General features: G+C 35.8%; 1 protein-coding gene across 8 annotated transcripts in view; it reads left to right on the forward strand.

Moving 5' to 3' along the window:
- Window positions 1-20,894, forward strand: part of CACNA2D1 (calcium voltage-gated channel auxiliary subunit alpha2delta 1) — a 393,216-nt gene that overhangs the window by 287,447 nt on the left and 84,875 nt on the right. For all 8 annotated transcript variants that reach the window (XM_035343652.1, XM_035343643.1, XM_035343692.1 and 5 more), the window contains exons 8-10: window positions 6,110-6,179; window positions 7,013-7,063; window positions 8,410-8,509. In XM_035343652.1, the coding sequence (XP_035199543.1) occupies window positions 6,110-6,179; window positions 7,013-7,063; window positions 8,410-8,509 (221 nt within the window). The remainder of the gene's footprint in view (window positions 1-6,109; window positions 6,180-7,012; window positions 7,064-8,409; window positions 8,510-20,894) is intronic.

The following is a 20,894-nucleotide window of genomic DNA, read 5'->3' on the forward strand; positions in this document are numbered from 1 at the left end:
GGTCAATGTCAGATCAGAACTGTTGAGACAATTTTTAGTTAAAAGTAAAATGTAGCCATAAGTTTAATAATCCCTAACGATAATCATCGTAAAGTGCTTTGCACCAGTATACTTAAGATACTTCTATTGGAATTATGACTTGAAAGAACACCTGATTAGTACTATTCCCCCCAAAAAACAGATCCTTCCTCACCAATTCCACACTAGAACAGAAGATGTTCAGACAAGACTGAATACAGTTACTTGCTTCTTAACTATTTTATTCAGACAGTGACTTAAAATTGCCAAGAGCTAAAATTATTTTCAGGTAAAACCTACCTAACAAAGAAAGCTCTGTGCAATGTCCTCTGCAACTTTCATAGTATCATCATCATACAGAAAAAAAGAGAATAATCATCTCACAGAGGTTTTTCAGAATGTATTGACTATATGTTTATGAACAATACTGGGCTGCGTTTCATTCCCAATCAGTCCAGCAGTGAGTTTTACATGGGAACAGGCCACATGTACCCAAATCCATGGTTTTATTCATCCCAAGATGCCAAAAACAAACAAACAAAAAACCACTGAAGTCATCTGAACCTATGAAACTTCAGTCTGCAATGAAAATTAACTCCTCATGTGTCTGTGTTATCTCAATTTGCAGGCAATTATTTCTGCCCCTGCATTTATAGACTGAAGTTCATCCTCCATAAATGTATTGCTCACCCAAAGAGAGCTGAAACTTCCTAAAACTTGAGAAGTTTTGCAGAAGCACCAAGATAGCATTTTTCTAGGGCAAATTCTGGAGATTTCAATTTATATTATAAAAACAGAGATGGCATGAACGTCAGCATGAAGTTATGGTGGACCGCTGGCTTCAATGTTGATTAATTCCCCAGAAATAACACATTAGCCTGTAATTGGGTAGATTTGCTCACACAACCACAATATTCAGCACTTCAGTTTTGAAAAATGACCATCTTGCAAGATTTTCCATATCAAGAGTATGGCTAGAACAAAATTATGCCAGCCCATGTCTTCTCCTCCTAGAAGTCAAGAAAAAAGGAAGTGAATAATGCTCAAAGATACTTATTACAGTAGAAAAAGCAGAATTATCCAACCTACACACTAACTGTGGTAATTAAGTATTTATAAGCTGCATTTCTTGGGAAGCTGGTTTGTTGTTTTTTGTTGGTGTTGGTTTATTTTTGTTTGTTTGTTTGTTTAAAAACTCTGAAAAACTCTGAAGGCTCCTTTAAATGTTGAATGTTAACAGGAACTGTCAGCTATAAAATATGAAGCCTTTTGAAAAAAAAAAAAAAGTGAAGTTTTTCAGTGCTTTTTGATTCATTTTGTATGGATTTTTTAGGCTTTCTAGTCTCTTAGTATCTGCTTCAGTAATGACTTTCTTTGGAGAGTTCAATATCATAGCTGCAACACTATTGCTTGCCATTAGTGGTTAACACAAGAGCAGCTGTGCACAGCAAGTCCTTCATTTGGAGAGATACCACTCTATTTTATTAGAAATTGATTTTCAAACCTGTTCCATTATTAATTTGTCTAAGAAGGGAAAGCTTCAGCAGCAGAGTGAGACCTGCTTCGTTAACGTCTGGAGTTTTTTTTTATTTTATTTTTTATTAAGAAGAAAAGCCAATGCTAGCTCTCCTATATCTCCATATATCTAATCCAAGAATTTTAAGACGGGCTATCACATACCTGAATGCACTTTTGTTCACATGAACTCACTGAAAGACGAGAGGGAATATGAAATGAAGCTAAGAGCTGTAGGTTGCACAGCAAACTTTGTTCCATCATTGGAAGTCTTCACTGAGTCTGGCACAGGGAACTGAGTGGTCTGTATTTATGGATGTTTTGAATATCCATATGAATGTTTTCCTGAGAGACAGCTTTGTAAAATTCACCTTTAAAAAATACTTGTTTGCCTAACCCAGTAAATGCTGTACTAATGTTTACTACCTAGTACCCTCTGAGGTGGAAAGGAAAATAAAGTTTGAGTCAGAATAATATAATGCTGTCTGGGATTTGATAATTGCCATTTGTTACCCGTCTGTCAGTTTTTAGCCTCTTTCCCCAAATATGTGACAGGGATGTAAAGCTGTTAATAATTCATCTGTGCCTCTTTGCTTCTTGTGCATGCATACCTAAACAGTAGAGCAGGATGGATGTAACTGAGGTCTTATTAATTAGGACTTTAGAGAAAGCCCATGACACTCTCCCATGCCTCTTTGTTTTCCCTGCACATGCCATAATCATCAAATGAGTTAGAAATGGGCAGATGCAGTCAGGATCTCCCTTGACCAATACTTTCATTTAGGCTTCACCCCAGGACAACTTCTATACTACATGAATTGGCGATGTATATAATCAACAAAACTGAGGATTTCCACTACGTGTGCAGAAATAACAGAAAAACATGCCTTACTCATGCTTGAAATATAGCCAGACCTACAACATCCATAATGCAAACAGCAGAAATAGGAAGGGTATCAAGTCTAATGAATAATTTATAAAATATTAAATTAACCATATGCCAAACAAGAAAATCATCAAAGGATGAATAAAGCCTAATGTATGCACCAGAGAATTGTGTAGTGTTGACGTAGTTCAAAAATATTACTATGCAACAATGAAGTACACCAAAGCTGATCTCTTCAAGATGTTCTGTGAGCCAGATTCCAAGGCAGCTGTTTAAAATGCAAGTTTTAAACAATAGGTTATATAGATCAACATGTAAATCTGAAGGTCACCGATCTTCATTTTTTTAGGAAAATGTCTAATAATCTTTTTGTGTATTTCATGTTTGCTTTCACCTTTATACATGAGGCTTTAGACTGTAAGACCCAAGCCAGTTTCCCCAAATAGCATTATAAGGTGTTCTGTATATGGACCTAGGCAATGCATGTTTGTTTGTTTGTTTTAATTTATTGTTATTTTTTGAGTTGTCAATATCCCCTCTAATTATTTTTGATATAATTATAAATCCATAATTACTTATTTTTGCATAGAGAGACTTTATCATCTCTAAAACACAATAAAAATTGAAATTGTAGTAAATGAAAAATAGATTGTGGGAGATCAAGTGTCTTAAGGGGATTTCAGTTTCCTAGTAATAGCAATTTCAGTAAGATCCTTAAATACTCAGAACATCACCAAAAACAGTGAATGCCCATTCAAAGCCATCTAAAATTAAGTGTTAATCCAGAGAGAGGTTAGTATGAGTGAATAATTTAGTTGTGTTAATTCTTGAGGTTGAAGTGGGATTTCAGCATTTCCTTGGTGTGAATGAAATTTTAGACACTAAGAGTTGAGTCCTTATTTATCTTAAGCCATGCAGAGACTTACTACTGGATTACATTTGCTGGTGTAGAAAACATCATAAAAATTAGTAGAGCTGCTTTCCCTGGTAAACATTATATTTCCTAATTTGTGTTTGTATGATGCAGTAGCCATTAATTATCTGATGAAAAATTAAGCAGACACAGAATAAATCCAGTAAATTTCCCTCAAATGGAAACTTAAGCTTGTAGGTGCTTGTTAAATTTATCTCAAAAGAAGGTAATATATTAATTGGGGAAAAAATATTTATACGTGGCACAGGAAACGCTGTTTTAATGGCATAGTAAGAAATAATGCTTTTAAAGACCTTCTCTAAACCTCTGTGAAACTGTTGACAGTCTTTCCAAGACTGTTTAGACTGAAAGAGACGAGCAAATTAAAAAGAAGCAGCAAAATTTAGCTATTGTGTTCATCACTCATTCTGTTTCCCCAGATGAAAAAATGTATATGTGATCACTCACAGGAATCTCCAGAAGGAATGGCATAGTCTGGGTGAATGGCTGCCCTGCCATTGTGCTATTTAATGTACTAATATAGATAGAAACAGAAAGGGTCAGTTTGAACTTTGTGGCAATCCAGAAAGCTACCGAGAACTGAATGCAAGACTTAGTAGAGTCTTGAGATTTCATTTTAGTCTGTCTCAAGCAGAAGTTTTGAGTGTTCTCTCCAAAGAGAGAGAGAGGGGGGAAGGAAAGAGGAGGGGAGGGAAAATAATAATATTGTTTTAAAGACACTTTAGTACTTTTAGAAATAAAAGGAAGAATTTCAGGCATGACAGGTTTTGTTGCTGGGTGGTTCTTTGCAAGTTCAAGTTTGTATTAAATTTGCCATTTTGTTTTTCTGAAAGATTTGTCACATTATAATTGGTCTAAAGGGCCTGATTACAGAGCATATTCTGTCAAGGCAATTGGTGTCGACCTCAAGGAAATTATGTGCTCACATGTCAGGTGTTATTATGTCAGCATACTTCTGTAGCTTTCAGATTTTACAGAAAAATGTAACTGGATTATTTCTCATATTGTCTTCTGTTACACAGATGAAATGCAGTCAAATTCTAGTTCAAAATTTGGAAAAGTTTGATTATAGCTCAAAGTTTTTATCTACAAAGCCAGTCTTTTTCTCCATGAGCCTTTGAATATCTATGGTAACATCCACTGTTAAAGCAGAATATGTTAATTTTTAGAAGCACTCTCCTTCAGCTCCTGCATCCAAATTCTCATTGAATTTATTTGCTCTGGAGAATGCAGTGAGGAGTAGGACTTACCCTTTATATATATATATATGTTTTAATTCACTTGTTAGTAGAGATTGTTAAGAGTTATTGCCACACCAACAGTGTAAATTGTATTTTATCTGTTGTTTTAAATAACTCCAGATGGATGCATTCAGATAATTCCCTATTCATAAAGACTAGATATGGGTTGATTAAGAAGGCCAGATTTAATAGAGCATAGTCTTTTATTGCATGTTTGTTGCAAGCCTAATAATTTGGCCAAAGATATACCTGTGTTGGTCAGTATCTTGATTTACATTTCTTAGTTTACCTAAAGCAGTACTAATACAATGTAAAATGAATACAGTGAATTTAAATTGTATATACCTAAGTAACGATACCTAAATTACTAAAAAAATTGATATATACCAGTCCTGAAAATTCTATTCTCTCATTTCTGGAAATGTCAAAGACCTTTCTCCCTTCAGATTGCACAGGACCTGACAGATGGTCTTGTGTTAGTTCATACACAATACTGCTGTAAAGTGCAAGATTCTTCTCGTGCACAAAAGAGGTTATTATACTGATAAATGCCTTGTGGATTATGCTCTTTTTAAATATTCTGGGAACTGATGTGCCAACTCAAGTCATGGTCAATTTATAGTCACTTAAGGAAGGGTTCATTTAGTAAAATCAAAAATAAGCAGCTACTCTGAGCTGGTGTCTGTTCTTTATATTCACGGATGGAGATATCACACTTCTTCCCATTTGTCTTATAGTTTTTTTTTTTTTTTTTTTTTTAACTAAGAATCCTAGAACTGCCTATAGCTCTCTCTATTTCTTAGACAGAAAGATGCTTAACATCATGTAACTTTTCACTTTTGTTTGTTTGTTTGTTTGTTTGTTTGTTAAGTGGTTAAATGGTTTTGAAAGGCTCATTTTCTTTTTCAGTAAGAAAAAGATGCCTACCCTGCTGAAAATTATGATAAATCTTAGATGAAATGCTTACAAAACATTATTAATCTTAGCATTTTCTTTACAGACATGAATATTTCCATCTCACTTTATTTTTAGAAAAGATGATACATTCATATTACTTTTCTAAGTTGCCTATTTAGGTAGAGCTCTTTTGAGCCAATGGATAATTTTTTAGATACATAACTGAGAGCATAACTGAGAAAAAATTAAGTAACAGGTGGTTTTGAAATAAAGTACTTTCTTGTCTAAAAATAATTATTACGTATTCTAAAGTGCTTCAGTTGAAATTCTGGTTCCATTGAAGTCAGTGGTCAATTATAGTCAGTAACTATTTCTTCAACACAATTTGGCCCTTGAAAACCTTTATCTCTATGTATTTTTACTACATTATATGCTTATATATATAGTGGTATATGTATATAGTTCCAAAACACGTTGCAAAAATACTGAATTTTTAAATCAATATTAAATGTTTGTTTATAAATGTTTGTTTAAACAACCTCTGATGTTTATTTATTATATTTTAAGTGTTTATCAATACTTAAGATAAACATACTTTATACAATATTTTTTTCCTAGCTTCCCCATGGGTAGATAAAAGTCGAACTCCAAACAAAATAGATCTGTATGATGTTCGCAGAAGACCATGGTAAGCTCTCTTTAAAGGACTGATGTATATAAATCTCTTGCTTCCTAGATATGACTTTAAAGACAAATTTTTTAGATTATTAATATCTAATAGTCGTTACTTTTAGATACTGCTGTTTTCTTCATGTAAACCGAGTTAATTCTTCTGAACAGCCAATGTTCAAGTTATACTGCTTGTTATGCAACATCCACTGTACTATGTCATAGTGTTGCCTTACATGAACCATTTCATAGGTAGATAACTATCAAATAAGTGTTCATATAAAATACGGATTTTGTGCTAAAATCCAATGTAATTTAGATCATCAGACTGAGCCAATTTTTCTAGACTTTCAGCAAATGCTTACAAATATTTCTCGGTGGTTTAGACCAGCTAAGGAATTACTAGACAAGTAAAAGAGAACAGTGGGATTGTTTCTCATGATATTTTTCTTTAAGCCTCTCAAGGCATAATGCATACTGATACTTGGATCAGTACTAGTTGAATATCCTCTCTCAAAGGACAAAATATTTTTTCCCTAAACCTGATGAAATAATTAATCTGTCATCAAGACCTTTAGCTCTGAAATAGTGTACACTCTTTTCAGTTATCAACATATGAAAATAGTGAATTTTAATCAGTATAGCCTATTTTCAGGCTTTGCAATTTCAGTTTGGTTTTCTTAGAAGGAGACACAGCAAGAGAGAAAATGATGGCACATGGTTTTCCACGAGTTACAATAAGAGGATTTTTTTCATTGTTCAGATGGATAAATTTAAAGATTGCAGAGTGTTGAAAACACACAGCAAATATGTTTTCAAACATGAGTCATTCATATTCTCTGTTTATTTCAGGTATATCCAAGGAGCTGCATCTCCCAAAGATATGCTTATTTTAGTTGATGCGTAAGTGTTTAATGTTCAAATGTTGACATTAGAGAGATAAAAGTTCTTAGATATATTGAACAAATCTCTTTATGTTGAAAAAGGAAGAGATGATTCAAAAGTCCTTATATGGAAGGATCAAAAATTGGTTTTCAACAAAATAAAAACACAGGAAAATGTATTTCCAAAAAGCCCAAACCAAACCTACAAGTTATTTGAACTATGTAGAAGGAAGTGTTTTTGTATTCCTTTAATATTATTCTGCTTTCAGTTTCTTATTAATTAAAAATCAGATGAAAATTTCTCCTGTGCATGCTAAGATTTGCTGTAAAACACAAAAAGCAGAAAGAAATTACTAGAAACACAAAAGTGGATTTAATCATAATTTCATGAGCTTGAAGGATGAGAATTTGTGCAGACTTCAAGTTTTACTGTATGTATTTAAAGCTCAGTTTCTAAAAATCATTGATTTGCAAGCAATTGAAATTATTTTCATAGATAAGTTTCCCTTTGAAAGAAATGCAAAACAAAATGAAAAGAATTTGTGTGTGTGTGTTGCATTTTTCCAGTATAGCCCTATTCATTTGCCCTTATTGACAGGTTATTCAGTAAGGACACAAAAGAATAATGCTATTGCAGAATACGAGAAATTTGCAGCTACCTTTTCTGATTCCATATATAAAAATCATCCCATGTTTGGTGTTTATACTGAGATATTTATTCGATGCGGTGCAGAAATTGAGCCAAGAAATTAGTAACAAAAAAACTCTCTCTTTGCCTTGTCAAGGCTTCTTTTGTTTAGACTAACGTCAAAGAACTGAAGGAAGCACTGAACTTGATGTGTCAAACCAGATAGCTTTATACTGATAAAAATGGTCAGAGAGAATTTGCATTTAATGATTTTAAATGTGGTGAAGTGCTTTCAGTTCAGGAGTGAGGTTTATCAACATTTTTTATTTCTGCACTTCAATTTAGGTTTTACCTTGAATCAAAAAAGCTGCCTTTTGGGTATCTGAAAATTTAAAGCTGTAAATCTATGCATAGGAGTATAAAATGTTCAGATAATGCATTGGTTGAGCGTGGTAAACTGGCTCATATTTGCTGAAAAGAAAATGAGCAAATTATGTATCATTATGACTTAATCATAGCCACAAGACTGTGGCTTGGAATGCCAGTTTTGGACTTGACTTTTTTTTTATTGTAATAATGCTATAATATTAATGGTGTGTTGGAGAATTTAGGAGAATAATTGAAAATTCAAGTGTGAAAGTTGCTGAGAATGCTGTTTGGTGCTCTATTTTTTCTTTGCATATTTAAAATTCTTTTTTTAAAGTGATCTTTTCTTTTATCCTGTGGATTTCTGTTAGGAGTGGAAGTGTCAGTGGATTGACATTGAAGCTGATCCGCACCTCGGTCATTGAGATGTTAGAGACCTTGTCTGACGATGACTTTGTGAATGTAGTTTCAGTGAGTATCTGTTTCTTCAACAAAATTTGCATTGTCAACAAAGCTGTAAGCAACCTATTTTCAATGCCAGTTTTGAGAACCTGCTAAGAGACTTAAGAAAAAAGTATTAAAAAAAAAACATCACATTTCACTAACTATTTTCTTGTGAAGTATAATGGGAGCTGTAGAAGTCATAGATTCATCAATATGAATGAAGAGCTAATCAGCTGCAGCAGAAAAGGAAGCAGTTAAAGCAAAAGTCATTTAAACAAACTTCTGTGTAGCCAAATTGTACTTTCTGATATAAAGGTCTGGTCTGTATAATAGATCTACTCTATTGGTACATGTAAATCCTCTTGAAATAGTTGGTGGTCTTCTTGTATTATGTTGTGTTTCAAGAGTCTTTTTTGTAGATACAGTGCTAGAGGAGGTAGGGGGGAGTTCTGGGCTGCAGGCAGTTGAGATGCCTTTGTTAAATGATGCAGAGATGTACAGTTTGTACATCCAACCTGCCAATGAGGTGTTCCTGAGAAGTTCTACAGTTAGTAATTTGATGGTAGCAAAGCAATTTTTCTCATAATACAGTGTCATGGTTTTGGCTGGGATAGAGCTAGTTTTCTTCACAGAAGCTCATGCAATGCTGCATTTTTGATTTTTGATGAAAATAGTGGTGATAACACACCAATGTTTTAGTCATTGCTGAGCAGAACTTACACAGAGCCAAGGATTTTCTGCTTCTTGTGCTGCCCTGCCAGCAAGGAGGCTAAGAGGTGCACAAGGAGCTGGGAGGGGACACAGCCAGGACAGCTGACGCCACTGGCCAAAGGGATATTCCACACCATATGGTATCATGATCACCAGTAAAAGCTGGGGTAAAGAAGGAGGAAGAGGAGGATGTTCAGAGTGATGGAATTTGTCTTCCCAAGAAACCATTACATGTGATGAGCACTGCTTTCCTGGAAGTGACCGAACACTTGCCTGCCAGTAGGGAGTAGTGGATGAATTCCTGGTTTGCTTTGCTTGCATGCACGGCTTTGGCTTATCTAGTGACATGTCTTTATCTCAGCCCGTGAGTTGTCACAGTTTTACCTTTCCAATTCTCCCTCACATCCCACATGGGACGAGTGAACGAGTGGCTGGGTGGTACTCAGCTGGCTGCCAGGGCTAAACCACAACAAGTAATATAATACAGGGAGGGGATACATGGAGGTAATTAAGAATATACAAAATTTGTTCACAGAGACAGCATACATGATGTGCAGGTCAAAGGACTGGTGCAAGGAAGGTAGGATTGTAAGGATTATCAAATGAAGGAGAAGCTGGCATTTTCGGGGCTGGATTTTCAGCAGCTAAGATCTTTCACAACATAATCTGAAACTTCACTACTATTTGTGGTTACTACACTTTACTACTCTTAAAACTTCAGTTTCTCTAAAAAAGATTTACATAGTTCTTTAATTAATTTATTTATTATGGAGTGGCATTTCAGTCTTCTTAATACTTGCATGGAAATTTAAGTGCAAATTCCTGGTTTTCAAAAAACGCTGAAGGCAAAATAAAATTGTTTTGGAGAGAGGGAGGTTGTTATGGGCTACTTTCAGTTTTCAGGCTCATACCTTGAATGCCATAGTCTAGCCTCAGGCAAGACACTTTTTTTTTTTTTTTTTTTTTTTTAAAGTTGTTGAATTGTAATACTTTGATTCTAAGGATTTAGGATAGGAGCACTGGCATACTCTTAATGACAAGAGACAGCCTGCATGGTGAGTAACTTTACAATGATTTTGAAGGCAATTTTCAACTTCTACAGATGTGTTGTAGCCAGCCTGCAGGGAGAAAGACCTGAAATATCACTATCAGAAATTTCTTTGAACATCACTTATTGCTTCATCTTTTGCTGTCAGGCTAGCTAGACCTTTCTCCAAGTAGTAGCGAGAAAATTTTATTTGCAATGACATTTCCTTTTTTCAAGTTTTTAATAGTGAATTAGATGGTTTTCTTTAGTCTAAGTTGCAGTGGGAAAAAAAAAAAAAAAGAACCTTTTTAATTATTATTAAAAGAAAATAAGCTTTTCTGCAATGGCATTAGACAGCTGAACTCTGTTCACTGTTTTATTTATTTGCTTGTTTTTTTTTTTTTTTTTTTTTTTTTTTAAAGAAGACTCTAATTCTAAACTGATAGAAATGGGTTACTGGAATCGATGCAACTATGCCAGCTTTTGTCATTTGAAGATGTGGACGCACACTGCCTCCTGATTCATGCAGTTTTAACAACTATTTCTTTCATTTACTCTAAGCTGGCCAGAAATAGTGTATCTTAATGCTGAGGTAGTAAGTCTTAGAATTAGGGTATTTTATTAAGTAAGTTTCAGTGTTATTACAGTGAGGTCCCAAGGTTCAAAAAAGAACTAGAAATTTTTGAAAATTTTCTGCAGTACATTTTCCCAGTGGTTTGTAATTTGCAACATGTAAGGACCTTTTTTCTTTGAATGAAATTAATACTTCAGAGCCACTTGTTGAAATTTGACTTCAGAACCAATGAGGACTTTTTTCTTGAGCTGAATTCATCCTCAAAGGAAAGCAACACTCACTCTATACGTAATAGAACATGCCATCTCTAAATATTCTATAAAGTGATATTTGACATTGTGCATTTATGATTTAAAATTCCATATTAAATCTTTTTAGTATCGTAATTACTTTTCTATTACCTGTTTCATGTAGTTAGATGACTTACATATTGAAATTGTGGGAGAGATTATGTTTTGATATTTTTGTTCTGTAACAGAATGAGAATCATATTCTATAGACAAGAAACAGAAGATTTTACTATTACAAGTGAAAGAAGTAAACCTCGAAGTCTGGTCTTTTTTAGCATTTTAGGTTAGATGGTTCTATTTTTCCACAGTCTGAGCAAAGACTCAAATCAAAGCTAAGTACCGACAGGACACTGCGTAATAAAGTGATATATTATCACATTCAGTATTTGTTCTTAAGATTATTCACAGGAGCATATCCATGTGCAGAACTTTTATAAAGTGAAGAACTGTGTTAAAAGAACTGTGTTAAAAGTCAGATGGGTCATTAATTTTTGTCTGTTTCTAAATTATTATTATTTTTTAATGATCTGAGGATCATATGGAGGAATGACAACAGAATCACAAAATCATCTGTATTGGGAAAGACCTTTAAGATCAACAAGTCCAACCATCAACCTGACATCCCAAGTCCCATGACTAAACCATATCACTTAGTGTCACATCCACATGTATTTTAAATACCACCAGAGATGGGGACTCCACCATTTTCCTGAGTACCCATTATATGATAGAGACATCATTATCCTACACTGGAATTCTACATATTATTCTATTCCATAATAGATAAATATATTATTCTATTCCATAATAGATAAGGCATATCTAAAATAAATCTATCCCCATTGGTTCCTTCATAACCCCAAAAGATCAACTAAAGCATTTTGATCTAGGTGAAGGAAATGTAATTTGTTCATTATGTTTAACGCTATTGCTTAAGGACAGTTTCTCTTGAAGCATCCTATTATTAGAATAGTATAATTGTCTAATTAACACCCCCCCCAAGATTATAATTTATAGTTAACACAATATTAGTGAATTGATATATGAATACTGAAAGTTATCTTCAATTTTCTCTTTCCCTTCTGGATCTTTTGGCCGAGAAATCAACAGTTGTTTTATGGGTTGTTAGATCTAATAACCATAGAGTGTTTGTAATGAGGTTTTGAGTTAACTAAAGAGCTGTTTTACTGCTAACCTCTGCCAAGATGTTGTCCCACAAAACCCATATGTGTGATGATTCATGCCCACAACTGAGACATGGATTTAAGCTTATGCCAATCACTTCTAGAAAGTGACAGGATGATTTAATCAACCATGCCTGGTATACGGAGAAATCCTGGGAAACAAAAAGCTTAAAAGTGGATGTGCTAAAATACATTAGTTCTACTGATTTAATATAGTTCTTGCGTTTATTTCCAGAGAAAAAGGGATGAATGAACTGTTAAGTCATGTAAAGACTGCCAGGGGTTAATATGTCATGGTTTCCTCTGGGATTTGAATTTTTCTTATCTGAAGTGCTGTGCTTTGTTGCAGAAAGAAAACCTGCTGTTAGAAAGAGCTTAAATATATGAGTAATACAGCTGTTTTCCCACTAATCCGGTTATATGCTTTGATAGCAGTAAGTGGTAGATGATAGGGGCAGTAATTCTATCCCAGCACGCTATGATTTAGTGACTTGGTTTCAAATGTTGACACAGAGAATGTAATTTGTTTATGATTGTGGGTAGGCTGCATTTGCAGGAGAAATGTATTACAACTTCAAGTCTGTAGAGGTGGGGAAAACCACACAAAGGAAAACACAACTTATAGCAACAGACATGGTAAAGGTCAGGAGCCATGGGACTGTTTAGAATCATTTAGCCTTTGTAAAAATCCAGACTAATATGTACTGTTTAGGAGCTAGAAATTGTTATGAGCGTGCTAGGGATAAGAGAATCATGCTGTAGGAAAAGTGAAAGCTCATCTCCTGCTCTTGTGCAGTTCTGCACAGGGATTAAAATCAGAGGAAAGGAGATTCTGGATTAAATTATTTCAGTGAAAAAAAAAACAACATGCAAACCTTATAGGATTATTGTTGGGGATCATCAAAGCAGTCTATGAAATATACACCTTTTCCCATTGATTTTTAATAGCAGCTTTTTGTGTAATTCTCTCAACTCACTGGTTGCTCACCTTTTTACTTTGCTCACCTTACTCCCAAACTGAGGCAGCTTTAAGCCTTGCTAATTAAAATATCTGTTATGATATTATAAAACTAATAAGAAAAAAATAAAGTTCAGTAAAGAGCTTTTCAGTTTATCAAAGGGGGCTCCCTTTTCTTTCTGTTGCATGTTCCTTCATGTATTCTGTCTTTCAAATTGCATCTGTATTCTCTTAGATACAGGGTAAAATTCTTTCCTTCTACGAAATACTTTCTTTAAGGTAATTTAAAAACTATGTAAACATGACATGGGTGGAGATCATAGCCTGAAATCTTATTGAAGGAAGGAGGATGCTAGATTTTCCAATGATGTAAAGTGTTATGCTTATGCATTCTTTGTTAAATTTAGAATCACAGAATCATTAAGGTTGTAAAAGACCTCCAAGATCATCAACAATCCCCCTACCACCAATGTCACCCACTAAACCATGTCCCCAGGCACCAGGTCCAACCTTTCCTTAAACACCCCCAGGGACGGTGAGGCCACCACCTCCCTGGGCAACCTCAATGCCTGACTGCTCTTTCTGAGAAGAAATGTCTCCTCATTTCCAACCTGAACCTCCCCTGGTGCAACTCGAGGCCATTCCCTCTTGTCCTATCACTAGTTATCCACCAGAAGAGGCTGACCCCCAGCTCCCCACACCTTCCTTTCCAGTAGTTGTAGAGAGCAATAAGCTCTCTCCTGAGCCTCCTCTTCTCCAGACTAAACAGCCCCAGTGCCCTCAGATACTCCTCACAGGACTTGCGCTCCAGGCCCTTCACCAGCTTTGTAGCCTGGGCCTCGATGTCCTTCCTGTACTGAAGGGCCCAAAACTGAACACAGAACTTGAGGTGCAGCTTCAGAAGGGCTGCCAATACAGGGGGACGATCACCTTCCTTTTCCTGCTGGCTACACTGTTCCTGGTACAAGCCAGGATGCCGTTGGCCTTCTTGGTCACCTGGGCACACTGCCAGCTCATGTTCAGGTGAGCATCAGTCAGCACCCCCAGATCCTTTTCCTCTGCACAGCTTTCCAGCCACTCTGCCCCAAGCATGTTGCGCTGCATGGGGTTGTTGTGACTGAAGTGCAGGACCCAGTATGTTCAACCTCATGTTCAGCCATGTTCATTTGTTTGAGTGTATACTTCTGTTCAATAGGCAAAAATCTTTTAGAAAACTCTTTCAAATTAAATTCAAAGGTAATACTTTAAGTCAGTTTCCTTTATTACTTTACATCCATTTAAATTGTCTCTAGTGAACCTTAAATTAAGTTCCATACTCAATAGATTAACACCTATTTTCTTCTTGTGTTTTGGATTTTTGTCCCAGATGAGTTCAACAGTGATTATTTTTTCTCAATAACAGTGCTCTTTAAGGAGGAAGAAATAAAGCATGATTATGATATTAGTGTGAAATACTAGCATTGAAGTTGCATGGTTGGATCTAGAAGGAAGAATAGAAAAGGACTCCTGCATTAAGGGGCTTGCCAGCAAGCTTGCTAATTTCGCCAGTCCTTCTTTTCTCCTTCTCCATAATGGACAATACTAAGGAGAAAATCTAAAAATGCCTGCCATCTTTTTCATTATTTGGCAAACTAAAAAATATAATCAAGTTCCCACCGCAGCTCTGCATAAGCATCTTTCCTACTGATTTAATCCTGAAGCACTTCAGGTAATCAATCACCGTAGCTCCAGTCAGGTATACAGTCTGCTCTGAGTCATAGTTGTGTGAACAGTAAATAAATATATATTATTCCATCTTTTTTTCAGTGAAAAACAAGATAAAGCCATGTTTAAAGCTGTGTGTTGAGCTTCACTCACGATTCTCTTAACTATGTTCCAACCAATTCTATCATGACCTTGCAGTTTTTCTTAAATTTAATGGCTCACTTTCAAGGCAGGGGAGAACAATGACAGCTACAGAGAAACACATTTTCACAGCAGCATTTCTTAATGGAAAATCATTGGCATTCCTTAATGGAAAGTTGTTTTCCTGAACTTTCCCTATTCAGAGAGCAAATTAATTGTTATACATCTTTTCAAAAAGGTATTAATGATTTTGATGCATCAGTCAATCAATGCACTGTTGATGCTGGGCTGAAGCAAAGTTTGAACAAGTTATGACCACAATATTATTTAAATTCTGCGTTACTAATAATTACAGGAAGAGCTTGCCTAAGTATCTATGAAATTGTATGTATGGGAAATATGTCTGGAGGACCTGTTTAGCAAATGTCATGATGATGAGTGTTTTGCAAATAACAATGTGGGCAATTTAGGGACCTGGAGAAAATTTGGGAACTATGGAAATGTAACAATTGTTAATAAGTTAGAAAGAATTGTCTTTATAAATGGATTAATGAGAGTAGGAATAAAAGAAATAAATGCAATTATATAAACAACATAATACAATTTTTTCTGTCCACATAATTAGAGTTTCGTTCTGATTCCCCTCAAAAAAGAATGTCAAGAAAGGAGTCAATGATACTATGTTTAAGTATTTCATCTGGGGACGGAGTTATGAGGAAGATTAGGGTAAGATGAGGTATTATTTGGCTCATTTAAAATTAGGTTAGTTGATTTGGTTGAACTTAATGATCTTAGAGGTCTATTCCAACGTAAATGATGCTATGATTGTATGAGTTCAGTGGGACCCCGATCCTCAGAAAAGCAAGTTACACAGTTTGTATCAAGAAAAGAAAAAAAGGAAGGACTGCTAGGAGACAAACATACTGCAATCTGCATCTGATATGAACTATAAATGCTTATATAGCTTCAGTGACATGGCCTGAGACTACTTTTCATCTAAACTGTATATAGACTGATTGCTCAGTTTCTCTTCCAAGAGGTACACAATGACTATTTGAACTGAGATTTTGAATTTATGTTTCTTTGGTCCTGGTTGAATAATGTTATATAAATGTGGATAGTATCAATAATTTAACACAAAAGAGTTTGGCTCAGACTTTACTAAATAAAAGTTTGTAGGTGCCTTCTTTCAGGACATAAAGTGATTCTTGAAGACATCTTCTCAGAGTCCTGAGTCAGTCATATGAGAAGCTGGACTTTAGACCAGCTTTTCAAAGTGTTCTTGGACTCAAAGAATTTGAATTTTCTAGGGGTAATTTTGAAGTTCATAAATAAATAGGCTGAGAACTGATTTGATAACAGCTAAGAAGTGCTGTCACTGGGGAAAACTCTTGCATCCACAGACTTTAAAAAACTGTCGCATAAAGGCACTGCAAGAATCTCTAGTTGAAGCCCAATAAATTTGAATGGCACATAAATAGTTAATATGCCTCAGCAAATTGCAAGGGAAGATTCTTGTCCTCCTCATATCAATATTTAATGCTTTCCTGGAAGATGCACTTTAAGCAAACATCTAGCACTAAACGTAATTGTTATGGTCTATTACAGGAGTAAACAAGGGAATTCTAAAGGCTAGTGATATGTGGGTGGTAAGAGAGTGTGCAGGAGGTCAGACTAGAGTATCTCAATGTCCCTTTTGGATTTAAATCAAGAATACATAATTTGTTGTTGATGGTAGTGATTTTTCTTTCCCATTTTGTCTTGCTGACTTAAATGTTTATCCCAAATAGCTGTTTATTATCTACCTTAGTTACTAATGGACTGGAAGGTACTTCATCATCCTTGTGTGATATGAATACATTAGCCTTTATCTTTCTAACTAGAATAATATTTACTAAGCACTTTTGGTTTTTTCCTTGTTTACGTAACAGTTTAGCTACATCTATCTAGCAAACTCTAAAGTCCACCCACTCCAGACTCTCCAGCTACTGCAGCACAGATGCCCAGGCCCTCCAGCCTGGGGTCTGACTCTGGTTGCTGCACTCACACCCCCATGCATGCAGATGCACGCAGAGTAGAGCCCCCACCCAGGCGAAGAGCTAGAAATGCAGTTTAAGAAGGCAGGACAGACTGTGCTGATGAGATGCAGGGCATGGCTGGACAAGCAAGCTGACCAGCACGCTTTCCCTGTACCCCTCTATTTTCCCACACTCATTTATCTCCAAGTCACCTAAATTCATCCCTTTACTCTCCTTGGTTCCTTCTCCTAAAAGATCTTGTAGAAAGTCCTGTGCAATCCCCAAATGCATCCCATAATAGGTCCCACACCCCTAGACTGCACCCTGCCTCAGAGTGAAATCAAGGTTACTGTATTGTAAGTTATTGGGTTAATTCTAGTTAAAACTATAATTATATAATTACAGTTGATGGAGGGAAATGAAAATCAGCTCCAGAACACACCTCATCCTGACTGTCTTGAGCATGTTGAGGACAAATTATAGCCAGAAGGTTCTTGTCCATCCCCACTGCCTGTGGGGGAGCCTGGCCGCTGCACTGAATGGCGCCCACAATGCAAAGATAACTGAAATGAGCAGACTATCTCTGCTGAGCTGAGAATGCAAAACGGAGTCAGTGGATGTAAAAAACAAAACAAAACAAAACAAATATTTAAGGAGGAGATTATTTGTCTTAATTATAACCTTTTTTCCTTATGTTAGTGTTTGTTTTTTTAACATCAGCTAAATTTTTACTGTTGTATTATTAACTGTAATTTTAGTTTGCTGTGGAAGAAAAATGTCAAAAAAAAAAGTGAATGGTTTTGAAAAGGAATAGGGCAAATCTTAAGACAAGATCTATTTCATTTTAGATTTGTCACAATACGTTAATTCTAAGGAATAACGTACTTGAGTGGAAAAAGAGCCAAAGGAGATGGAAATTAGAAGCTGAAATTCTAATTTAGGTTGTCAGGAGCAGGGATGTTGCTGGAAACTGTACAGTGTAGCTTACAATTCCAGATGACTAGAAAAGTCACCTCCATTCCCACTTTGAGGGATTGCTTTGGGCATCAATACAGATTTTTAGTGTCTCCTCTTGTAGTTGTCAAATGCTAGAAAGTCAGGCTTCCAACAGAACATGGCACACACTTCTTCAATTTCCAGGATAAATCCTAACTCTCTATTAGTTTACTAGTATATAAAATGAGTATATTAGTAATATATAAAATGAGGTGATAGCTCATGGTTGCACTGATTAATAAATCTGTTGGCTTGTTTCAGTTTCTTAATTTTCAGTAAAGTACAGGACTCACTAAAGACTGTGGCATGTCAGATACTGCACCAAAAGTACATTTCTGAGTTGCCTTTTCAACCAGGAGACAGTGATTAGGGGGAGCTATGACAATATAACTAAAAATCTGTTCTGGGTGCCTGGGTGCTCCCTTGAACAACAAACTCTTTTCTTTTCAGTTCTGAGGAGGCCAGGCTGAGCTGGCTTTAGTCATTCTGCTGGGGAGAGATGACTCACAATGTCAATGAAACAAGATAAAAATACAGGCTGTCCATAAGTTTGGGACAAGGTGGGGGCTATGTGTTCTCTGTTGCCCTTTTTTAAAGAAGTATTTCCTATAAGTGTTCTCTGTTTAGGAGGTAAAAACTTGAAGTCATGTTACCAAGATGCTAGCTTGGTGTGGAACTAAAGGAACTCTTAGGCAGAACATGAATGAAATACTCACAGACTTGGCAAGTCGCACACTTTTAAAGACTCACGGACTTCCATGCTGCTTCTCTGCTGTAGCAGCAGCATCTTGCCTGTCAGCAGTGTGCTGCCACAGCCTCTGCTGCTTGCAAAGCCCAGGCACCAGGGGCAGCCAGGCACAGCATTTCCCTGCATGAGTGAGAGGCAAGTTTAGGTAAAGCCCTGGGAAGGTGACATCGTAGCCCCCTGCCCACCCCCAGCTATATGGCCTGGCACTGCTGTGTACGTCTGTCTTTTCATTTGGTGCACTGACAAAATATTCATCTTGCTTTTGACACCCAGAGCAGGAACCTCACACATCCAGTGAATTTATAGATAATGGCTTAATGTTCAAACCTTTATCTCATCATATTGGCCAGGGCCGTTTCATGTTCTAAACAGCACAGATTTGACCAAATGAAGATTTCCTCAGTCAATAATAAAAAAACACCTCCAAAATCATGTTCTAGAAATTCTTGTACTACAGGTCTCTTCTACAGTACATGTAGGGAGCGTACATGTGTGGCATACAATGCATGTTACAGCACTACAGTAGTTGAGAACAGTGAGATTTCTGCAGCAGGTGCTTAAATTTCCAGAATAATTCAGACACACGTGATGTTAAATGTCCAAGAGTACATGCTAACTTAGCTACAGCATCATGAAATGACCATAAATGAATTCATCTTGCTGAAAGACCTCTGGGCAATGCTGACATTCTTTGTTGAACCATGAGATTCTCAGCGTGGAATCTCACTTCATGGTCTGAGCATGATTCCTGCTGCACTCAATGGGAGATTTCCATTGATTTATGTGCAGATAATCCCACTAATAAGAAGGGTTAACTAAGATAACTGAGAGCAGATTCTGGTCCAGTATTTGATCCTTTCCCAAATGTTTGTCTCATACTATGCTACAATAATTTGTCAGCAGGTATTTCATGACCTAACAGATTGTTTTTGAATGCTGCTGCTACCGCTGATCTTTCAAGAATCCTTTCAGAAACTTAGTATTAAGCATTTTTGAATCTTATGTATAGATACACATGTATATGAACAGATCTATGCGTTTCACAGCTAAAAGAAGTGTGGTACATTTCAAGTATCAAGAAACACCAATAGAGTAAATTGACATATAATCTTACTTTTATTTCATGCTATACTTGCAATATAATTTCAGAGATGCAGGAATGCTCCTACTGAGTACTAGAATACAGTTTTACATTGTCTTTACAATGTATATGTAGGGTTGTACTGTATATCTGAATACTATTTATATGCAAGTCATAGGATAGGAGATGTTATTGTATAGCAACGTATGAATGTTGAATTTTAACACCATGTATTATTTTTTGCCATGTAAATTATAAAATGTTATTGCTTGAGCTGCCTCAAGTTTTCTGTGTACTGAGATCTACACAGCAATAAAAGTTTGCAAATTGCTTTCTTATTATTCTCTAAAAGGATTCTGCTAAATATTTGTATCATCACATAGCTGAAATATAGTTTGTAACTGGATTTATTCAAGATTCAGTTATTCTTGGGATTAACCCTAAAATCCTATTACCAAGCCTACAGCGCCAGGCGATAAAAGGAAAAGAAAGCAGCAAAGCTGGATTTAGTTACAAGAGGAAAGCCTGATAAAATCAGATCTATTTCACTATTGCTCATTTAATATGTATAGATACAACTGGGTCACCAAGCTGATTTAGCCATGAGGTAGAAGTAGCATAGCAACAAACCTCAGCAGATTGAAAATCAGCAGCAGTAGTATCTGATTAGGCCTTCAGCAAGCTCACTATATTTCTTCTCCATTTTCAGTATTCCCAGAGTGGTATTTCTGATTTATTCAGGTATCGTGATCTTGGTGTTTTAAAAGGATAAGTTTTGTAACTGTAGCAGGTGTAAATATAGGAATTACTGCTTTGTCCAGTTGCCTACTTCTCTATAAAAGAAGCATTTCTAGATGTTTAAAAATATGTAATTCACATACAGTTTAATGCGGTTTTATCTCATGAGGTCGAGTTTTTCTTTTTTTCTTTTTTTTTTTTATTATTATTATTATTATTATTATTATTATTTTATTTGCCTT

The sequence above is a fragment of the Oxyura jamaicensis genome, chromosome 1 (assembly GCF_011077185.1).
Source record: "Oxyura jamaicensis isolate SHBP4307 breed ruddy duck chromosome 1, BPBGC_Ojam_1.0, whole genome shotgun sequence".
Lineage (NCBI taxonomy): Eukaryota > Metazoa > Chordata > Aves > Anseriformes > Anatidae > Oxyura > Oxyura jamaicensis.